General features: G+C 46.2%; 1 protein-coding gene across 8 annotated transcripts; it reads right to left on the bottom strand.

The window, feature by feature from the left end:
• Window positions 1-857: 857 nt before the first annotated feature.
• Window positions 858-21329, bottom strand: CCNL2 (cyclin L2). Of its 8 annotated transcripts, XM_058161110.1 has the most exons (11): window positions 20908-21327; window positions 17260-17334; window positions 15464-15573; window positions 14113-14233; window positions 12032-12096; window positions 7819-7918; window positions 6883-6987; window positions 6097-6235; window positions 4724-4844; window positions 3689-3781; window positions 858-2314 (listed from the first exon to the last, which is right to left on the bottom strand). In XM_058161110.1, the coding sequence occupies exons 1-11, from the start codon at window positions 21265-21267 to the stop codon at window positions 1954-1956; spliced, it is 1650 nt and encodes a 549-aa protein (XP_058017093.1). In that variant the 5' UTR covers window positions 21268-21327; the 3' UTR covers window positions 858-1953. The 8 variants fall into 8 exon arrangements, 6 of the variants coding, with proteins under 6 accessions (XP_058017093.1, XP_058017094.1, XP_058017096.1 ...); XM_058161111.1 differs by lacking the exons at window positions 15464-15573; window positions 17260-17334; window positions 20908-21327 and adding an exon at window positions 10811-10940 and having other exon boundaries at window positions 14113-14186; XM_058161113.1 differs by lacking the exons at window positions 15464-15573; window positions 17260-17334; window positions 20908-21327 and adding an exon at window positions 10814-10940 and having other exon boundaries at window positions 14113-14186.
• Window positions 21330-22487: the final 1158 nt, after the last annotated feature.

The following is a 22487-nucleotide window of genomic DNA, read 5'->3' as shown; positions in this document are numbered from 1 at the left end:
GCTACTCAATAGTTGACAACTAGACAGCTTTAGAGTTCCTAAATCATCCAATCTTAGTGCCCTACCTGGCAGCAATAAGAATACTCATGAATCCAGTTCTGTTTGCCCTAGGGATGTCTAGGGAAAAATAGGGATTTAAGGATCATTTAGTAGAATTCACATTGAAATGCTTCTTTAAAACCAAATGAAGTTTATTAAGAGTAAAAATAACCTAGAAAATAAAGTCTTTAATAATAGTAGAATAAATTATTTTCACATTGTCTGCTCCAAGCCAAGAATCTTGAGATTCAGAACATCTTCAAAGTGGACTGTATAGTTTCAAAAAGTTCAAAGTTTATCCCATTGGGCTATTACCGGGCGAATTTGGAATCTGGAAGCTGCCGTGCCAAGTTCATACAAAACATTTTTCTATCCTTTTTTTCCCCCAACAACGACACTTCTTCCTGGCCTCTGCTCCATCCATCCAGCTCTCATCGTCAACAGTTTAAAAAAAAGAAAGAAAAGAAAACCAAACCAGCTTGCTTAAGGTTTTGGGCATCATCCAAGGCCAACTACGTGTTATGAACTGTTGTTATGTGCTTTTTGCGGAAAACCACTTGGGAGCATGGAAATGTTTTTTGGATAATGAAACATTAAGGCAAAATGCACGGTTACTAAAAAAAAAAAAACTTTTCAGAAACCAAAACTATGTCCCCCTAGATCCAATTTGACACCAAACTTCAACGTTCTGCTCTGTGTAAAAAGACTTGCAATTGGGCAAAACCAGTAAAAATCTGGTACTGGGGAAGAGAAAAAGAAAACATATCACAAACTATAACAGCCATTCAACACAGGTTGAAGAGTCAAGAGTCCAACCGTTTAAATACAAAATCAAATACTTTAATGAAATTAAGGAACAGGAAAACAGCTCAGATATACCACTAAAACGGATATTCTTATGCTGCACACATTTCTCTCTTTCATATAAACACCTTTTTTCTTCAGCAAGCTAAGAACAGACAAAAACAATCATTTCTTTCAGACTTTTTGAAAAGATCCTGAGTAAATTTTTTATTAACTAAACCACGTAAAAGGTTAAGCTCTATGAAATCATCCGCAGCTTGGTATTTGGTGGCCAGCACCAGGATTTTTTCTGTTAAAAAAAACCCACTTTCAATATGTGGAATTTAAATACTATTCCATAGTTCCTTCTGACGGGGATTAAAAAATAATAATAATAATAGTAATAAGAAGTAGGCCTGTGGGGGGGGAAAAACCTCCTGTTAAGGAACGTAAACATTTGCATTCTCAGGATGCAGGTTCCTAGTTCCAAAAATTACTTGAAACACATCTGCACTTTGAAAGGGTTAAAGCTTTTCCTCCATCCTTCCCATTTCAGCATCAGATACTTCTTCCCTCCGAGACTGCCTAATATAGGCACTAGATTTTAAGAATCTGGAAATCACCTTTTCTGTAATAGCAATGCAAACAGGTTCACTATAAGAAAAAAAAGAGAGAGAGAGAGAGAACGGAGAGAAAAGAAAATGCTCTTAGCACCAAACAAAATGTTGTTGGGGTGACCTTCGAAGATCCTCTGTGAAAGAGAAAAGAAATATTTTGTTTTTAAAATTGGGAAGGGGGAATCTCAACCCTCCGAACAGTGTCCTGAGGTTTTTTTTTCCCTCCATAGAAACCGACGCAGGCCACAATCCCGCTCTGACAGTTCAAAGGGACATCACACCAGCAGGAAGCAGACACAAAATCCAGCAGACAAGCAACAGCCCTATATCAAGACAAGGGGGGAAACAGCCAAAGAGGGCCCCGCCCCTCAATCCTCATCGTTTGCCCTTGTAGGGTCCATGCCCTTAACTAGTAGTCACGATGTTTGTAAGGCTCCAGAGTCCAGCCTTAGGCAAAAGAGGGGCTTGGCTGAGGCCGGGGAGGGTGGGAGAGCTTTGGCTGTGTTGTCTGACTTCATCTTCGGTGTCGGCTGTGGCCGGGGTGATCTCTCTCGTAGCGATGGCTCGGCCTGTCATATGGGTGGTGCCGTTCGGGCCTTTGATCCCTGCAGTAGTGGCTCTTCTTCCGGTACTTGCCGGTGTGCTCGGAGCGTTCCCGCGAACGGCTGCGGGATCTCGAGGAGCTGCGGCTGCGGGACCTCCGGGCTTTGGGAGAACCATACTTGTATCCCTTGTCCTTCTTGTAGTTTCGCATCTTGGAGCTTTGGTAACCGGAGGAGGCGGTGTGGCCGAACTGGCGGGGAGGCGAATCGCTGCGGCTCCTCGAACGGCTGTGCGACTTGGAGCAGCTGGAGGTGGAATAGCTTTCACTTTTCCTAGAGGGGGAGGGGAGAAGAGAAAGACAGGTTACTTGTCGTTGCCCCACCAGGACAGATTTAAAAACCATTGAAAACTTGGAAACAATTTGCCTGGCTAATCATTTGCTTCCTCCTGCGCTTATACTGGTTAAGGCAGGGGTGTCAAACTCAAGGCCAGGGGGGCAGATACGCTCCATGGGGTGCTTAGATCTGGCCCACAGGGCCGTCCTGAAAATAGCAAAGGACCGTCCTGTGATACCTCTGCCAGCAAAAACACAGCCCTCCCGAGCTCCGTTTTTGCTGGCAGAGGGTTGCAGGAGGCCGTCCCAGCTGAAAATGGAGCTCAAGAGCCCGTTTTCTCTGGTAAAGCAATCGGGGGACAGTGTCAGCTACAAGTTTATTGTTTTATTGCTCCGAGTAGTCTGTCTCCTGATTTATGCAGTTACTACTTTGCTTGCTACGGCTGTCATGGTAACGGGGGTGGGAGGGAAGGAGTGCTGGAGAGTGCCAGAGGGATGAAACCATCTGAAGATGCACCCCACGTGCCACGGGGGGGGGGGGGGTGGATTGCACAAGACTGACTACAGGGAGGAAGGCTTGGGGCATATTTCTTATATGTGTATTCCGCGCCAAATACCTCAGAGCTTGCCTTCATTTTGTTTGCTTTCAGTTCATACTCAGTAAAAGTACCTTTCTCTACAAACAATGGAGTTGGGGGTTTTCTTTCTTGAGTATTGAATGAAGGCATACCTGACAGAAAGACACCCTTGACACGAGTGATGTCAAGCCATCCCTTACCCCTGAGGTCAAACACAAGCGGCCCTCAGTGAAATTAAGTTTGACGCCCCTGGGTTAAGGCATACAATCTTGGGGTGGAGACCGAAAAGGCCAGCTTCCTATTACAGGTGGTCCTCGACTTACGACCACAAGGGAGCCCCAAATTTCTGTGGCTAAGCGAGACAGCTGTTAAGTAAAGTTTGCCCCCCCCTTTTACAACCGTTCTTGCCACGATTGTTAAGTGGATCGCTGCAGTTGCTAGGTTAGTCATTCGTTGGCGAAGTGAATCTTGTCAGAAGGTTGCAAAAGGGGATCACATGACCCCGGGATACTGCAACCGTCAAGTGTCTGAATTTGGGATCAGGTGACCACAAGGATGCTGCAACGGTTGTGTGAAAAACGGTCCCAAATCCTTTTTTTCATCGCCGTTGTAACTTCAAACGGTCACTAAACAAACCGTCGTTAAGTCGAGGACTACCTGTAATTGACTCCAACCATTAAAAGTGAGAGCCCAGCCAGCAAATGTCATCGGCTAAAGACCCTTTCGATTGTTCGTGTCCTACAAGCAACCGCCGGTACAACCAACGAGGCAGCTCCAGTCTTTCGGCAACCTACCTCTTCTTTGGAGAAGGGGAGTGTGACGTGGATCGAGAATAGCTCTGGTCTCTGCTTCTACTGCGACTCCTGCTCTCGCGGCCTTTCTGGACGCTGCGGAGTCAAAGAATAAGGGAGATGATGCTGTGGATATGTTTTTCCTTTTTTTCCCCAGTGAAACGATGAACTTGCACGACAGAGGGTAATCTTAAAAATGCAGTAGTGGCCCAAATTGTGGAAACGTTTTGGGAAAAGTGTATTTTTGAGGTTTGATGGCTAACACCACCACTTTTTTGTTTTGTTTTTGGAGTTTCAAGATAATCCTCTTCCACTGCTGGAATGGCCTGGGAATAGCCCAGACCTTCATCCAATGGAAAATCTAGGGAGCCGACTAAAAAAAACTTGTTAAGTCAGAAGCGACCCAGCAATAAAACCTGGTTAATAGAAGCCATCATTCAATCTTGGTTTCACATGATAACAGCTGCCAAATTCAAAGACTTGGTTCACTCCATGGGAAGACGTTGTAAGGCCGTCATTCATGCTAAAGGTTACCCAACTAAGCATTAACTGACATGGGGATAATTTTTCTATATTTCACTTTTTTTCTTTATACTGTCACTTCTATTCTAATAACAAATCCTTCATAAAAGTGATTGCATGACATTCTTGATTAAATTATCTTTCCATTGATATATAATGTTATGGTACTACTCCAAAAAAAAAAAAAAAACTGGCGTTATTAGCTAGTGTTTGAAAATACACTTTTCCCAAAAGGTTTCCACAATTTGGGCCACCACTGTAGGATCTCACTACAGCAAGCTTCCCCAACCTGGGCTCCTTTAAGTGGTGTGAACTTCAACTCCCAGAATTTCCCAGGGCTGGCTGGAGAATTCTGGGAGTTGGTCCACACATCTTAAGACTGGCCCAGGTTGGGAAACACTGCATGAAAGAGAAAGAGAGTGAGAGAAAAGTATCTGGATCCAAACTGGGGGGGGGGGAACCCTCCCCAACATGACTCCTGTTAAACAGAGGAGAGCCTCCAGCCCCGAACCTTACCCATTAATCGGACTTTTCGACCTCAATCTCTTCATCCCTTCGGTCTTCCTCTTTGAGTTTTTGACTGCCTGCACAGGCAGCGGGGAAGGCTTAACGCTGCCTTTGGTGTCTTTGGGAGATTCTAGAGAGGGGGAAGAGACAGAGGTCAGGACACCCAGCCAATCCGGGAACATTAGAAATTTAGGTAAGTGCCATCCGATTCTTGGGTTATGGGATAGGAAAAAGAACTGTCGGGAAACAGAAAACATGGAGGGTCCTGTAACCCAAATTTAAGGACGCAAGTCCACCCTCCAATGCCTACTGGGTGTGTAACATGATCATTTACAAATTCTTGCTGGGCCAGACGTTTCATTACCAACTAGGTAACGTCATCAATGTTAGTAAGGAATGGGATTTGCCCTGAGTTTATATTCTGGTGTCTGTGCTTGTCTGTGTGGGTTAGGGATTTTTTGGTTGGGCCATTTACTGACGGCTCTTTGGCAGTTTCTTCATTGGGGTATTGCTTACTCGATGGTTGGTCTGAAGCCAAATAGAAGTAGAGGAAACTTACTAACCTACCAATTCCCAGGCCCGATGGCTGGTTTTACCTACTCCGCGTTCTGACCTAGGCTTCCCAAGAGCATGAAGCAGATTCCTTGTCTTGACAAAACCCTCTTTTTATTAAGTTACTGTGAATTCCTCTCATTCGCATCCAGCAAAGACTTTCAAGGGAGAATTCACAGTCACAGACCTTATCTGGGCTTGGAGAGCTGCCAGGCCGATATCTTCAAAACTTGGCAAGGAGTCATGAACCAATTAGGCAAACTAATTGTCTCCTGCAAACTCCACTCCCCTTTCGCTGCTCTTTATTCCCTGTGGGAGGGGCCATTCACCGTCCACCTATAGCTTTACTCCTGAGTCGACCCTTGTTCCTTAGCTGCTCCCGTCTCCTGGCAGCTCTGCGCATGTGCACATCGGGAAGAGGCTCCAGCTGTACTTCTGCCCCCCTGACATCCGACTCCGAAGGCAACTGATAACTGGCATATGGCCCTGGCCCCCTCTCTGTCTCTGACACAGAGCCCTCATCAGAGCGTTCCCCAGATTCCAGGACTGGGGAACAACCTCCTCACTGTCTAAATCTGTTGCCAGCTCTGCTGGCTGCTGGTGTGCCACAACAGACCGTTCTGCTTAATGGCAAAGACAAGCAGCATTTCTTTTGACAGGCTACAATCCCCTTATGTTCAGGACATTCCCGCCTATGTTTCACGTCTTGTATATTGGAGGTGGAGACCCTTTAGAGGGCTGCTGTACGCAACGAAATTTCATTTTAATGTGTGCCGATTAGTGTACGTCCAAAGTGACAATAATGTTATTCCAAGACGAGAAACACCCACCTGGTTTTGGGACGGGAGAAAAACCTGACACAGCAAGATGGGGTGTTCCGTCAGGCACGAGGCCTTTGGCCTGGGCTTTCTCCTCTTCCATGGCCAGCCTCTGCTGCTCAACTCGGCTTTCCAGGACGGCCAGGTCAATCTGAGGAGGCAGAGAGCGCGCCCGGGCTTTAGGGCTACCTTTGCTTACCCGGAAAAGGCTGCGCCAAAGGGGAGGGCAGGTGGATGGCGAGCAAAAGGACCCAAGAATATGAAGTACAACTAGTCCTCGACTTACAATATATCGCTCAGTGACCTCTCAAAACCATGGCACTGAAAAAAAGTGACTTGGGACCATTTTTCAGACTTACAACTGTTGCAGCATCCCCACGGTCAGATGCTCGAAAACTGACTCATATTTATGACGGTTGCAACTGTCCCAAAGGTCATGTGATCCTCCCCCTTTGGGACCTTCTGACCAGCAGTCAGTGGGGGAAGCCGGATTCACTTAACCCGTACCGCTAAGTTACCAACGGCAGGGATTGACTTAACGACGTTGGCGGGAAAGGTGGTACAATGGGTCAAACGCATTGCTTGCTAAGCAACATAAATTTGCTGAGGATGACCCCACAGAAAATCAGAGCAGGGTTCCCATCGTAGGCTTGAGAAGGACTGCTGGATGGACGGGAAGGTGGATCTCCGTACCCTTCCCAGCCCCAAAGTTGATCAAGGAGCGAGAAGAGAGTCTCCTGCTAACCGACCACCCTGGCCTCCCATTTCACAAACTTGCCCCAGGAAGTAGCTACTGACCTTCTTCACGGTGTAGAGCTTTAAAATTCTCAGGCAGACCTCTTGAATTTCCTCCTCGGAAGCTCCAAAGAGAAGAAACCAGTGAGGACGGTTTGGAAGAGGAATCTGCAAAGAAAAGGCATCGCCCATCCATCAACTAGGACAGGGGTCGGCAACCTTAAACATTCAAAGAGCCACAAAGGTCCTAACCGAAGCCCCCGTTCAATTCTGGAGCCAACCGGAAGTCCGGCTCCCCCACCATAGAGTCTCCTCCTAGCACGGCGTCTTTTTTCCTCTACCAGTCCTAACCGAAAGCCCTATCAATTGTGGAGCCGACCAGTGACAGGGAGCCGCAGCAGAGGGATGAAAGAGCCACACGCGGCTCCAGAGCCACACGGGGTTGCTGACCTCTGGACTAGGAGAAGGCATGCGCCTCCCTTCACATGCTCCCCTCCCCCCACCACCACGGGGCAACTCTTAGTAGCGTTTATGGCAGGTAGTAATGGGCCCCAAATCGCAGCTCAAGATGGCTTCCTTGGGGAAGACATTACAAGGGCTGACCTAACATCCAAGTCACAAATCTTTTTTTAAGAGCCCTGGTGGCGCGGGGGTTTAGGATTCAGGATTGCAGGCTGGCTCTGCCCACTGCCAGGAGTTCGATCCTGATGGGGGGGGGCAGCTCAAAGTTGACTTAGCCTTCCAAGGGTAGTCAAATGAGGACCCAGATTTTGAGCTGCTTAAGAGAGGGCTGAAAAGCACTATGAAGCCCTTCCAACTTTTATTCTATTGTTCCTTGCTTCGTTTCCACCCACTGCTTCTTGCTCTGCCTTCTGGTGCTTTGGAGAATAGGCTGACCCACCCACCCACCCACCCTTCTCTGTGGTGAAAACGATTCACTAAAAAGCAGCAATCCTGCTAGGAAAAGCAAAGGTCTAATTTTTTTTTAAAGACACCAACCTGAAGGGTCCGAGCAGCAAGGTAAATGCAGGCACAAGCAATCGTTTCCGGTTGATATCTCATAAAAACATCCGTCCGCAGGCTGTCGTTCATGTAATTCCTGAGATAATTGGGGGGGGAAAGAAGAGAAAGAAGTAGGAGTTGCTGCTAGCCTGCCCACCCCGCCCCGAAAAATTACTTTCTGCACAGTACTAAGCCTCCTCCTTTTGCAATTTAAGGGAGCTCATTTTTTTCCCTGCTAGCTAACCCTGTGAACCCCAACAAGGGCACGAGCTGCTTCATCTCGCAGAAGAGCATCAATCTAGAACATCGATCTGGAACGTTATCAACTGCAACGTGGGTGTTTTTTATGAATGAGAAAACCTGTTTTAACTTTCCTCTCGGCTACAATCTACCGGGCTGGTCTTACGCCAAGCACAAGGTTTACAGCGATCAAGTCGTAGCAGGTCCGAAGACTCTCCCACCACAACACGTCCGCAATGCCAACACAAACAAGTCTGCGGGAACAGGGTTCAACGGTTTTGGAGACGGAGGCAGGTGCAGAAATCCAGAGTTTTGCCCAACAGCCGCCCTCTTCCGTCGCAAGCCGCTTTCCGATGGGGGAGATTCTCCGTTTGGGAGGGAAACCACTGGACCCAAATCCGTTTTGGGGGAATCGGCGAGAAAAAACGTCCCATCCTTTGCCAACAGGGTGCGCATGAGTCAAGTCGAACATGGCTTTTGGGGTTCTCCTTGGGCTGTTCCTTTAGCCGCCTGGCTGTAACAAGGTCTCTCGAAACAAATGTTCACAGCATAAAGTAAGAATACACAGCACGTGACCCTCCGATCAGTCCGTTTTTGCACACACTGGAACACGAAAGGCAATGCAAGCAACAACAGTACATTTTCACCACCTATGATTTTTTTAAACTATATTTTTTTCCAAGTTGTCATTCGCCTGATGGGGTTTTGGAGCCTAGGTTGTATTATGCTATGGGTGCCTGCCTATTTCTTCTGAAGATTTGCTCATGGGGGGGGGATTTTAATTTCTGAGCTGCATTTTGTTACCCCCACAAGAATCTTATCTATTAAATCTGGGTATGCTGGGTCTACAATGATGAAAAAAAATGGCTCGGGTACAGCAAAAATGGAAGAACCACCACCAAAAAGGGCAAACCAACAATTATTTAACAGGAAATGCCTTTTCTCCTCCCGAATACAGGTAGTCCTTGAGTTACAACCACAATGGAGCCTAACACTTGTTGCTAAGCGTGACGTCGAGTGAATTTTGCCCCGTTTTATCACCTTTACCACAGTTGTTGGGTGAAGCACTGGCAGTTGTTCAGGTAGTCACGTGGTTGTTAAACGAAATCTGGGCTTCCCCGTTGACTTTGCTGGTCAGAAGGTCGCAAAAGGGGATCACATGACTTGGGGACCGTCATAAATAGGAGTCAGTTGCCACAATTTTTCCTTTTGGGAATTGTAACGGATTGTACAGGGACTGAGACTAAACTGATTCTGAATTTAATAACAGCAGCAAGACTGTTGATTGGACAATACTGGAAGAAAGAAGAGGTACCTACAATAGAAGAATGGATACTGAAAGTCATTAATTTGGCTGAGATGGCTAAAATCTCAGCGTTTTTAAAAGACAATACGCAGGAAAGATATTTAATTGAATGGAAAAAATGGATTGATTATCTACAAAACAGATATCAGATTAAGAAATATCAGATTGCCTTTGAATAATTAGAAAGTTATTTTATTTAATGGGGAGGGGGTTGGGAGATGAAAAGCTTTGGATGAGGCTAATTGGATTGGAAGGGAAAATTTTATTCTATGTTTGGTTTATGTATAACAATACCTTGTGATTGACCCGGGAAGCCGGGGGGGGGGGGAAGGGAGGGAGGAAGGGGGTTTTCTGGGAGGCAGGGGGGAAAAAGGGGGCGAAAATGTCCTTTTTAAAAAACCTTTTCAATAAAAAAAAAAAATAAATAGGAGTCAGTTGCTGAGTGTTTTTCAGTTTTGATCATGGGACCATGCTAGCACGGCCGGGTGTAAAAATGGCCAGAAGTCACGGTTTTTTCAGTCCCCATCGTCAGTTCACACGGTCGCTAAACGAATTGTTGTACGTCAAGGACTACCTGCATTTATACCCACCCATCAGAATGTTCTGAATGGCATCTTTCAACTGTCTTGGGGCAGGGAAAAAACTGGTCCATGGGATGAAAAGAAGGACTTGATAATAACCATTCTTGGACGATGGCAGTCTAGATCCACAAAGAGGATGGGACCCATTGCCCAACTGATCTTTGAATGGAGCTACTTCAGTTTAAGATTAGAAGAGGCGCCAAAATGAACTAATTGTGGTGGCTTCCCACAGTTACAGGGCAATTAAATGATCAAGGGCAGCACCTGGAAACAACTGAAAAGTGTGGTTATGCAACATAAGTTCTTGGATTCTTCCCCCCGACTTTATCAGACAGCAATAATTCCAACAGAGAATCAAACATTCTAATTCAACAACAATTGAAGGCATTTTGTTCTGGAAGGCAACGGTGAAGATCCAACTTTTGAAAGTCCAAATAGAACACCTGGGCCATACGATGTACGTAAGGCAGGGAAAATTGACATCCGTTTTTTTTAAACAAAATAATAATTACAATACAATACAGAAGCATAATAGATTTACAGATGCAATGACCAGCGTTTATAGAGCCCCGTTTCCTCCCTCCCTCCGCCTCCCAGCCCAAACCTCAGTGACAATTTAAGAAAAATAAATAGCCCAAGTTGAATCAAAACATTTGCATTGAACTATTGAGATATCAAACATGAGAGCATCAGAGCACCTGGACAGTAAGTATAACACAGGCTCACCTGGGAAAAGTGTGCAAACAAAACGGAAAAGAGACTGGAAACAAAGGAAGTGGGGAGGGGGGGGGGGAAATAAAATAAAAATAAAATCAACAAGCAGCAGTTCGGCCAGTTTTTAACTCTACTAGCGGACGCATACCACCTGTCTAGAGAGTCAGCCTTCTCTCTGTTGGAGCCTGCTCGGGGTTTGACTGAAGACGCCAGTATTCCCTGCACCATTGTTCGTGGGCAGCAGAGGAGGTCTTAGTCACTTACCCTCAGAGGCTACCCTTCGATCAAAAGAGTACAGAGAAAAAAAAGAAAGTCAAAACAGGTTCTCCTTCAAAACCACGCCAGACAGTTCATAACAATCGCTTTCGAGATCAATGTTTTACACCCTGGTAAGGTTCACAGGTTTAGCGGCTACCTTTCTTACTACCGGGGACGGGTGAGGGTCTTAGTATGAGGAAAAGGGAAGGCTGGCTAGGACTGAGATTCGGAAAACACCAACATGGAACAGAACGGAGATATTTAAGGATCTTAAAAAAACCTGGAAATGGGGAGAGGGACAAGATGGCTGAGACCCATCTTGGATGCTTCAGGGTTGCCAGGGCCTGGCTGTTGTAAGGTGACAGGGAGCTACTAGTCACCCAAAAGGTGGGTGTTAAAAACAGAGGTCCCCCAACCGTTGTGGCTTGGTGGCCTGGCTGGGGGGATGGGAGAGGGGAACTGGGCCATTTGAGTGTTTCACCAGCCCGTCAAGTTGCACACTCATACACGGGCTGCTTGTGTGCGCCGGCCCACCATTTGCATGGCCCAATTCCAAGGAGGCCATGGGCTAGTAGTGGGCTGTAGCCCACAGGTTGGGGGGGGGGGGGCTTGCTAAAAGATTGCCATCACCACACCTAGAATAAGACCCACCCAGGGCAATGTGTTTTTCAACGACAAACACTGTTTGTGGAAGCTGCTTTCATGCCCTTCCAAGGTTATTTTCTTCCGGTGCCCTCCCTCCGTACGCAAAAGGGAGGGGGGACGTCCTCATTCCAAACACATAGTTCTCCCTCCAAGCCCCCACTCAGAAATTTCCCTCAAAATTCCCCACAGCAGGAGAGAAAGGAAGAGCAAAAGGAGTGGTGGTGGGGGAGAGATATCCGCTCTCTTACCATTTAAGACACAGTGTGTGTGTTTTGACTCTTTTAGCAAAGAGGCCCGTCCACGCAGAGGGACAAGAGGTGGCGTTCCGGGATTTTTTTTAAAAAATAACAAAAAAAAACGGAAGGCCACGAACACGGCAGTGGTGCACGCGCACAAAGCCCCCAATTATGACACATTCCTGCCACTGCCCCGCTGGCCTCAAGAGAAACAAGAAGCGTCAACTCACCATGAGGTCTGGACCAGGTGCTGGTTACGTTCACATTCTAATACCTGAAGGTACATAACGATTATCTGGAAGATACGGGTGACGGAGTTATACAGATGGTCAAGCAGCGGAGAGAGGTATTAATTTAGAGAGGAGGCCAGCTGAACTAAGGTCCTCTTTGTCAAGCTGCTCTGAGCCACAGCTAACTCTAGATATATATGCCCTCCAAAAGCCGAGAAGGGAGAGACAGAAGTACAGATACATAACGCAAAGTTTTCTCCTGGGCATTTCATGTTCCCAGCTCTGTCCCTCTTCAGCCTGCCTTCCTTATCCAAAAGAAGTTAAAAATGGAGAGAGCTTTCTCTTTCAGTAAGTAAGGGAAAGGTTCCCCTCGCACACATGTGCTAGTCGTTCCTGACTCTAGGGGGCGGTGCTCATCTCCGTTTCAAAGCCGAAGAGCCAGCGCTGTCCGAAGATGTCTCTGTGGGTCATGTGGCCGGCATGACTCAACGCCAAAGGCGCACGGAACGCTCTTCCCTTCCCACCAAACGTGGTCCCTATTTTTCTCCTTGCATTTTTTACCTGCTTTCGAACTGCTAGGTTGGCAGAAGCTGGGACGAGTCACCCCATTACGCGGCGCTAGGGATTCGAACCGCTGAACTGCCGACCTTTTGATAGACAAGCTCAGCATCTTAGCCACTGAGCCACCGCACCCCATCTCCTTCAGTATCTACCCCAAAAACTGTACAAGTTTTTTTTTTATTTACATTTATATCCCGCCTTTCTCCGAAGACTCAGGGCGTTGAAGTTGAAGTTGCTGAAGAGATGAAAAAAGAACTAACCTATTTTACTTTGGGCTTCAAAGTATGCCCAGAAATGAGTAAGCCTGTCCAGGGGAAAGAGGCTTAGGGCACTCAAATTGATTCCCAAGCTGGAGCTTATATTCTGAGAACTAACAGCACTTAAGACTTATATACCGCTTCGCGATGCTTTACAGCCCTCTCTAAGCGGTTTACAGAGTCGGCCTATCTCCCCCCAACAATTTGGATCCTCATTTTACCGACCTCGGAAGGATGGAAGGCTGAGTCGACCTTGAGTCGGTCAGGATCGAACTGCTAACAGTGAGCTTTAAGCCTGCAATGCTGCATTCTAACCACTCCGCCACCACGGCTCAGTAATATATATGAGCCACAGTATATAGGAAATGGGTATCTCTACCGCTCCAGATAGCCCTAAACTATGGCTGCGATATCTTGGTACCTGAAGCTGACAAACCGGATTTTATTAATGCAAAAAACATTTTATCCGGGATTTTTTCCCCACTCCCCTCTATTGTATAGTGAGGGACAGTACAGGGTGAGGGTCAGCCAGCAAGTTTAGGACAGACAGTCCACTCACTGTGCTCCGCTTCCGAAAAACTACCAGGACTTTACTGACAGATAATTTACTTCCTTAAGATGCTGGGCTCCGATCGCAAAGATTAGAGAGAGGGATGCGATTTGGTTGGGAAACTGTAAAAGGGCCCTGAATGGGAAAGCCTTGTGCCCTTTCCTGGCACGACCAGAGACAAAGCCAAGCTCTTCGTGAGGCGTAGTGTAATTCACGCACACCTCTGATGGGGCACCCTTGCCAAAGAGGCTCAGGATTAAAAGCACTGAGAAGATGCGGTTTTTCCACTTTCCCAGGTTGCCAGCTTGTTTCACTCTCAAAGGGACAGTACTTGAATGTTGTGGAGTTCCTCCCCACCCCCCAAAAAAAGGGAAGCCATACAGCAGAGAGGAAGAAAGAGAACACACTCCCTTTGCACAAGGATGTGAGCATCTGGGAAGATTTGATGCACAACCCAAGAAAAATTACAGCGTTACCTGGGCATACCAAAAGACACTTCCTTGTCACGTGGATTGAAACGAGCAATCCTTAAGACAGAAAGGTGATCAGCGGTTAAAACGGGAAGCCATCCGTTCGGTCATGGGCCCTAAGTGGTATTTCTTTAAATGAGGTTGTGGGGGGAGGGAGGGGGAAAGAAACCCCAACTCTTTGGTCTGTCCAGGCAACAGATATATAGGAAAGAAAGAAAAAAAAACAGGAAACCCAATACAAACCTTGTGAGGATGCTTCACGTGCACGCAAAATCCAAGTTCTTTCAAAACTCTCCTCTCTGCCTTGATGATTTGGTTCTTCAAGTTAACGTATTCTTGATCCAGTATGAGGGGTCCAGGTTTCCTGCGTGAAGGAGGAGGGAAGGAGGGAGGTCTTGGCTGAAACCTCGACAGCCTAACGCCACAGCGGGAGTCTTAGTGCCAGCTTTTGTACAGTCTGGATGGAAAAATCAGCTCAATTGAAGCCACAGCCCTCATGTTCTGACCCAGCTCCCCAAACACGACAAACCCTCAGAAGTGAACTCGAAAGATTCCTTTATTAGGAGCGCCGGCAGCCCCGGCAAAAAGTTTCTCTCTCACCGCAGGCTAACAAGATCGGCCGGCTGGAAGATGAATAGTTATCTGCTACATCTATTTATCTCCGCCCCCTGCCTTTTATCCCCAGAGCTAGGGTGGGGCTTCGCTAGCAGCGGTGGCTCTTCCATCCCAAGGACCGGCCCATAGATTTCCACTGCTCTCCTCTCCTCTGCCTTCTGCATGTCAGCCACTGGACGCAGCTATTCCTCCTCTTCCTCATCAGCCACCTCTAGACCTGGGGGCTGTTGACTCTCCACATGAGGACTGATGGACAGCCCCGACTCTGCCTTTGTCTTTGTCTCTCTCTCTCTCTCTCTCTCACAACTCCATTCACTCGGAGCTCTCAGGTTGCCTTGATGTTGGCCCTGACTCCCACACCTCCTCCTCTGATTCGGCTGCTGAAGGGGCCAGCAGGCCACAACACCTCATCCCTTGGTGCAAATCCAATACAGTTGAAGGGAACCAGATCGAGAAAGGTTTAAATTCTCCATCTGGAACCCTCAAGATCCTTTTGGTGAGTGCCAGGCACCCGATTCAAGCCCAAATTCCCCTTCTTTAACAGATCCTTCAGCCCCAGAATGAGTTTTTCTCCCGCGCAAAGCTTCACTCCCGTTGTAGCACCTCCAGCAATTATATTGTTCTCTAGCAATATCACTGCGGTCTCCCTCTTGCCAAGATCAGGAGCGAAGAACCTGGAGATAAGGACCCCAGCAACCATCTCCTTCATGAACAGAAGGGGAAGAATTGCTGCGAACCCCCTTTCCAGATTGGATGGGAGCCACAATCCAAGAAAGACAGGATCCTTAAATCACCCTATATTGCGTGTGGATGCAGGAAAAGTGGCCAGAACATGAAAGACAAGGCAAGTGTGTGTGTGTGTGTGTGTGTGTGTGTGTGTGTGTGTGTGTGATGACTGAGGCTTACAAGAATTCTTGCAAGAAGGCCAAACTAGAAACCGCGAGAACTGATCCTCAAGCCCGCCGCATTTCAGACTTACTTTTTCTCTCTCAGTAACCGGAGTCTGTGGAATACATTGATCACATCTCTTATGCGCCGTGGGGCTTCTTCAATTTTGGAAGCCAAATGAAGACAGGCCATCGACACATGCTGGAAAGAGACAACGGAAATATCATTCTGAGCTGCAGGCGAACGATTTGGACTGACTGACTTTTATTTATTTTATTTATTTATAATTACATTTCTATACCGCACCATCTCCCGAAGGACTCAGGGCGGTGTACAGCCAATATTAAAATACACATACCACTATAATATAAATATAATAAATAAACACTATTTAAAAACAATTTAAAAACAAATATTTAATGGTCGAATCACTAAAACGGTCGAAGACCGATTAAAACCCATTAAAATTTTGAGCTGGTCTTCATGCAGCCCATCCAATCTGTCGCCAAGCTGCCCCTTTTGTTTCTGAGCTCAATCGAAATCAATCTTTCTGTCAACTCGCAAAGCACCCCTGGCCTGCTCTTGAGTTGCCATAGGCAAGGGGGATGGGAAACCTACGAAGCAGCACGGCAGCCAAAGACAGGAGCACATTCCAGACATCCCTCTCTCAAGGCTGTCTCCCAGGGTTACCCACAGCGACAACCCACGAAATTGCTCCGCTGGCGAATGTGACTGATGACACATCCTTTTGGGGGGGGGGGAGAACAGGGTCATGACGGGCGTAAATTACGTGGGGTGAGAGTTGGCTTCATTTGCCGACACGAAGCTCCTAATAACTGGATTTCTTTGAGGCTCATGATTTAATTAGGGAATCTGTGGGAACGCTGAATTTTTTTTTACAGGTAATCCTCGACTTCTAACCATTCTTTTAGTGACTGAAGTTACTATGTCACTGAAAAAAGGGACTTATGACCGTTTTTCACACTTATGGCCATTACAGCATCACCATGGTCACGTGACCAGAAGTCAGACGCTTGGCAACTGGCTCCTATTTATGGCCATTGCAATGTCCCAGGATCATGTCATCATCCCCTGTTGCAACCTTCTGAAAGTTAAAGGCAGATTAAAGGGGAAAGCCAGATTCACTTAACAACCGTGGGACTAACTTAACTGGGGTGACTCAATTAGCAACTGTGGCAAGAAAGGTTGTAAAATGGGGCAAAATTCACTTAACTCTCTCGCATAACAATGGAAATTTGGGATCAACTGTGGCTGTTAAGTCAAGGACTAGCTGTACTTTTAAAAAGGCTCTGCCATTATAGGACCCAGAATGTTAACTCTTTTCTCTCTCTCTCTCTCTCTTTCTCTCACACACACACACACCCATCTGAGATTCAGGAATCTCAGATCATTATCATTAAATTCCTCCCAGTGAAACTCCAAAAAAGGTCTTTCCAAATGACCTCAACATTGCTTTCACTATAATTTTTGAAAGGAAGTTTTTAAAAAGGCTTTCCTTAACGTATTTGATGAGTCATCTTTTTCTGACGCAGGAGGTAGAATTTCTCAATCTTTTAAAAGTTGCTTAAATATCAGCAATGAAAGAAAAGCATGTATTTCAATCAACCCCAAATTTAGCGTCAATGTGAGACATTCTCGATGTGGCCCAAGAGGAAAAAGACACAATCGATTCATATTAAGACAAAACGGAAGGCCTGAAAACATTTGTATTAGAGATACAGCAGGACCTACTGGCAAGTAATATCAGCTCAGGATTTCAGGCAGAAAAACTTCAATAGTCTGATGTTCCAAACTGGCAACTGAGCTTACAGCCCCTCCCACCTACCCACCCACCCACCCCCCCATTTCAAAAATTAAACCAAGTACCTGCATGGAATGCTTCACAAACGATTTTGTATAAAAGAAACGCTGGAACAGCACCTGCCCTGTAGCCATGGCCACCTGGAAAACAAAAAAAAGCAAAGCCAGAATATATATTAATGCTCTTTCAATTAAAAAAAATTAAATGGAACATGAGCATTTATAACATCTATAAAGAATCTGCAGCTATATTTTTCCCCATCATCTTCGTCTTCTCATAGGTGAATGTTATACCTAGCTCAACTTGGGAAAAACACTTCCGAAGTAAGCAGGTTTTTTTCTTATTTAAGGGAAGTAACTTTAAAAAAAAAAATTTATTGGCAATCAAGCACACGTTAAACTTCCCAGTGCCCAAGGAAATGATGGGGAGAGACTATTTAATGTATGTGAAAGGATGGCCCTGGGTCCACATCACTCCTGGTTTCTAATAGCAGGCAAGTGAGAAAACGGCATTGTTGTTTATTTGGTGTGGGCAGACAACTTAAAAGGATTCTGAGGTGGAAGACACTCAATCAGCCTTCCGCCCACTTTCTCTGAAAAATGAAAGGGCCGGGTGGCTCTTTATTGCTCAAAATGCGCAATTTAAAAAAAACACAACCAAGGGGCAATTAAAAAAACCACTCTGCCTAAGAGGAGAAACCAAAACAAGATTCCTCAACAAGGGGAAGGGAATTGGGGGGGGGGGGAATGAATCAGCCAGAGTGCAAGCCGGAGTTGTAGCTCCAAAAATACTGTCATCCAGACTGCCCTCAAAAGAGCAGCAATCAGCTGGTTTCCTTGGCAGACAAGGAAGAACTTGCAAGGGTGATTCCCTATCACTCTCATTTCAGGCCAAAGGGCTGTTGCGTCACACATTTCCTGGAACAGAATGTCGGCTTGCCTGGGCTGTGTTAGAAAACTTCCAATAAAGCAGTATTCCTCCCTCAGCCTCTCCCCCACCTCCATCCCAGCCTCTCCCCCACCTCCATCCCGGCTTCCTTCTCAGCACTCCCCCCTTAAGAAGGTTTTTTTTAAAAAAGCCTGGGTTTAACTGTTTAAAAAAAAAAAAGAAGAAGTCCTGAGGTTTAATCAGCCTGGGAAACAAAAGAAAGCAGAAACAACTAACTCAGAGGCAGCCCATTTGTACTAAGTTCCTAAATACTTCCTGGATTTAGAACAGAGCACGCTACACAAATTCTCTGGTTTTTGAATACTTTTAAAATAACTAGGATACGGGTTTTTTTGTCCTGAGATATTTCATCTTCCCGTTTAAATATATATATATTTAATTAAATAAGTAATTTAATTAAATTACATATATATATATATATATATATATATTACTTTTCCTTATTTGGCTTCAAGTAGAAAGACTGCCCTCACAATCCTAATGACATACGTATAAATAGCAAATGTCTATGGAGATTCTCAAGTCATCTAGATCAGGGGGTCTCCAACCTTGGTCCCTTTAAGACTTGTGGACTTCAACTCCCAGAGCTGGCTGAGGAACTCTGGGAGTTGAAGTCCACAAGTCTTAAAGGGACCAAGGTTGGAGACCCCCTGATCTAGATCATGGTTCTCCCAAAGGTGCTTTTTTTAATAAACAACTGGACTATCTGGGAGCTGAAGAAGCTTCTTGGATGAGAAGCGAAATGTCTTCAAAGAAAAACCACAGAAAGTCCAGTTGCCTCTTGAAAAAGCACCTTCGGGACTATCAATAACAAAGTTGGAAGGGACCTTGGAGGTCTTCTAGTCCAAGCAGGAAACTCTAGACCAATTCATATGGAGACTTTATATAAAAACATTGTCTATTAGCAAATGCAAACAAGAATTCCACAACCACATTTGTACATAGAAGGCTCACAAACATCCTATGATCAGCATTGCCCAGTGACACACATCCAAAGTATTTTGGAAGGATGAACCAAAGAATGAAACAAAACTTGAGGAATACATGTATGATTATCACCACTATTATATTTCAGTTATCTGAGCAAAGAAAACTTTGAATGACTACAGGACTATCATATAAGAGAATTAGATTAGTACTATATATGTCAGTACCATTGATGTCATAATAGTACAGATCATAATCTAATATTGTGTGGAATTTTGAATTTCATTCTGAAGTTTCAGTATTGTTCAGTCCTGGTCTGGATTTGTACAGATCCAAACTGGCAACTCTGAAAAGAATATCCTCAAATTCCAAATTTTGGAATTAGCTCCTAAAAGTACCAGAGGCTACAAAATCCCTCATTATTATTAAAAATGAGCTGAGATGGTAAATGTCCACAATTCAGCTTAATGGTAGCCTCTCTTCCTTCACAAATTAGGACAAATCATTATCTAACACAAACTTCCTACAAAGAGCAGTACTACACCTTAATTTTTGTCTATTTCTATATAACTAACAGGCTTAGAGGACCTCGGTTTTCCTCTATTTCTGAGAAGGGCAGATTTTGCATATTTGAGATTAGGCTAAGGTACAATGACAACACAATGGTGCCTCAATTGATAACAATGCCTTCCATCTCCACCCAGCACAACCCACACACTGGTGAGGGAAGATCAGGTGCCCAAGAGGCACTGTTTTCCCCCTCTTTTTCTTTGATCCTGGCCAGGTTGTTTAAGGCATCTGCATAAAGGTTTTAAGGCATTCTTTTAAAAATGCTAATGGGGACCATTGTCCCCAGCTCCCTTACAACTGATAAGATGGCAAAAAGAGGAAGAAAACAGCTGTAGGACCTCTCAGGGACTCTCCCCCCTCCCCCACTTAAAAGAAGATGAAATTATAAACAGCAATAAAAGAGCAGAGTTTTTTTTAATTTGAATTTATATCCCGCCCTTCTCCGAAGACTCAGGGCAGCTTACACTGTGTTAAGCAATAGTCTTCATCCATTTGTATATTATATACAAAGTCAACTTTATTGTTTTGACATTCTGAACGATATACGACTATCTTAATAATCTGAAAGCATAAACAGTAACTCTAATAAACAGTTAAGGTTGGAAGACAGCAAGGGCAGTTAAAGGGGGCTTCAAATGGGGTGGGTGGGGGAAGAGCAGGAAACAGTACATTGGACTACAATACCCATCTTCTGGGGAAGATGTAGTCCGCCAAGATCTTAACGGATTAAAAAAAAAACAGAATTAAGTCAGCGTAGAAATAGAATAAGTCAGAATAGAATAGATCAAAAGAATGAGCCAGTTTCTCAACCTTGGGTCCCCTTGAAGAGGGGTGGACTATAACTCCCAGAAAGCTGGAAAATGGGGAATTCTGGGAGTTGTAGTCCACCGCTCTTCAAGGGCCCCCAACGCTGAGAAACACTGACTTTTTCTATTTCTACACCGACTTTATTCTGGTTTTTTTTTTATTAATCCGTAAAGATCCCGGCCGACTATAACTCCAAACTTCCCTTAGGCGAAGATGGGTATTGTAGTCCAAACGTCCACCTCACTAACGTTCCCTGCTCTTCCCCCCCCCCTCATTAACCGCCGTCCAACGTTAGTTTATACTTCCCCAGGCGAAGATGGGTATTGTAGTCTTTTCCCCGCTTTTTCCCCCCACCGACCATGATTCGAAGCCCCCCCCCTTTTTTTAACCGCCTTCTAACAGCCCGGGGGGGGGGGAGAAAGGGCTTCGAACGAGGCCCGAGGCCTCCTCCTTCTCCTCACCTGAGGGATCCGGAGGAGAATGCCGCCCGACTGGATGAGCTCACAGCCCGTGATCCGGAGCTGCGCCTCGGTCTCGGCGTCGAGGCCGTTGTTCATGGAGGGCGTAAAGCGAAGCGTCTCCTCAGGCAGGAGGCAGTTCTCCAAGGTGAGCAGGACTCCCGAGTAGAGCCGGTCGCCGATGCGGAGCACCCCGGGCGGAGGAGGCGCGGGAGGCGGCGGGAGAGGGCCCGGACCGCCGCTAGAAGACGACGACGAAGAAGACGACGAGCAGCCGGCCGAAGCGGCGGCCGGCCGAGCAGAGCCGAGTCCGAAGCCGGCCGGGGCCGCTGTAGCCGCCGCGGGCGCCAACATCGCCGCCATCTTGTCCGGACGACGTCGCCACCTCCGCTCCCTCTCCGACGGGTTCTCCTCCACTTCCGGCCTCCTCGCGCCGGGCTTCCGGCTCGCGCCTGGCGTCTGGTCCCGCCCCGAGGCCGCGACGTATCCGATTGGCCCGCCTTCGGGAGGCGTCGGCTTTCCGATTGGCCAGCGCCAAAGGAACATTTCCTTTTTTTTTTTTTCTTCCCACCCCCGTTCGGGTGACGCAACGTTGGAAATTTTCGATTTTCCTTCTCGGCGGAAGTTTCGCACGAAAGTGGGTGGGGGGGGAGCGCGAGAGAGACAATCGGAGCTTCCCGGCATGCAACGCGCGCGGGGCTCCTTTTACTTCTTACTTCTTCCCAAGGAAACGTTGGGTTCTACCACTTCAAAATTGCGGGGGGAGGGGAAGTGTAGCCGGTGTGAGAGAATTGGCGGTATTTCGTTTCGTCAAATATCCGCAACGGAAGAAATAACAACTTTTTTTTTGTAATCTTTCCCCTTATTTTTAACCTTTCAAGAAGGGAAGAACTTCTCCATCGGCTCCCCCCATGCGTTGTAATGGTACAACCCAGATACAAGGCAAAGAGTTCTGAATTCTCAGCTTCAATTGATTTTGCTGCCAAGAATGGCAGAATTAAATCTATCCTGGTTATTTTATTTAAAAAAAAACAAACACCTTGTGATGATAATTCCCGTGCTAGCTCAGAGCTATAGGCATTGTAGTCCTCCTTTCCCATACACCAAATGAACATGCACCAAATCACCCATCCACTGCAGCATTTCCTACTATTCCTGGCATATATAAAGGTTTGCAAAGTGTTGTGCTCATAATGGGTGGTGGATTTCCTTATTTGGTCCTTGCCCTGGTTGTGATGGCATAGGGCAGTGGGCCTGATCAATGAAATTCACTTATTGAATTGAAGGGAGTTGTGCAACCACCCCCCAACTCACCATGTGGGGCTGAACTGCCCAACCTAGTTAAAAACTAACCCTGGTTACGAATGAAGGCAAATATACAGAGGTTTTTTTTTTTTTCTTCTGAGCTTTTGAAGCCCATATTCAGGGGACTTCTCTCTTAGCAGTGCTGTTGTGGGTATGGTATTGATGAGTCTGTCACTTGCACCTCTACAACACTTTGGTTCTGCAACCCAACAAGACAAGACTTCAGAGGATCATTAGAACTGCAAAAAAACCCAATGGCTACCAACCTGCCTTCCTTC

This window comes from Ahaetulla prasina, chromosome 18, assembly GCF_028640845.1.
Source record: "Ahaetulla prasina isolate Xishuangbanna chromosome 18, ASM2864084v1, whole genome shotgun sequence".
In the NCBI taxonomy this organism is placed as follows: domain Eukaryota; kingdom Metazoa; phylum Chordata; class Lepidosauria; order Squamata; family Colubridae; genus Ahaetulla; species Ahaetulla prasina.
The sequence above is the reverse complement of the archived record's forward strand: the minus strand, read 5'-3'. Positions and strand labels throughout refer to the sequence as shown.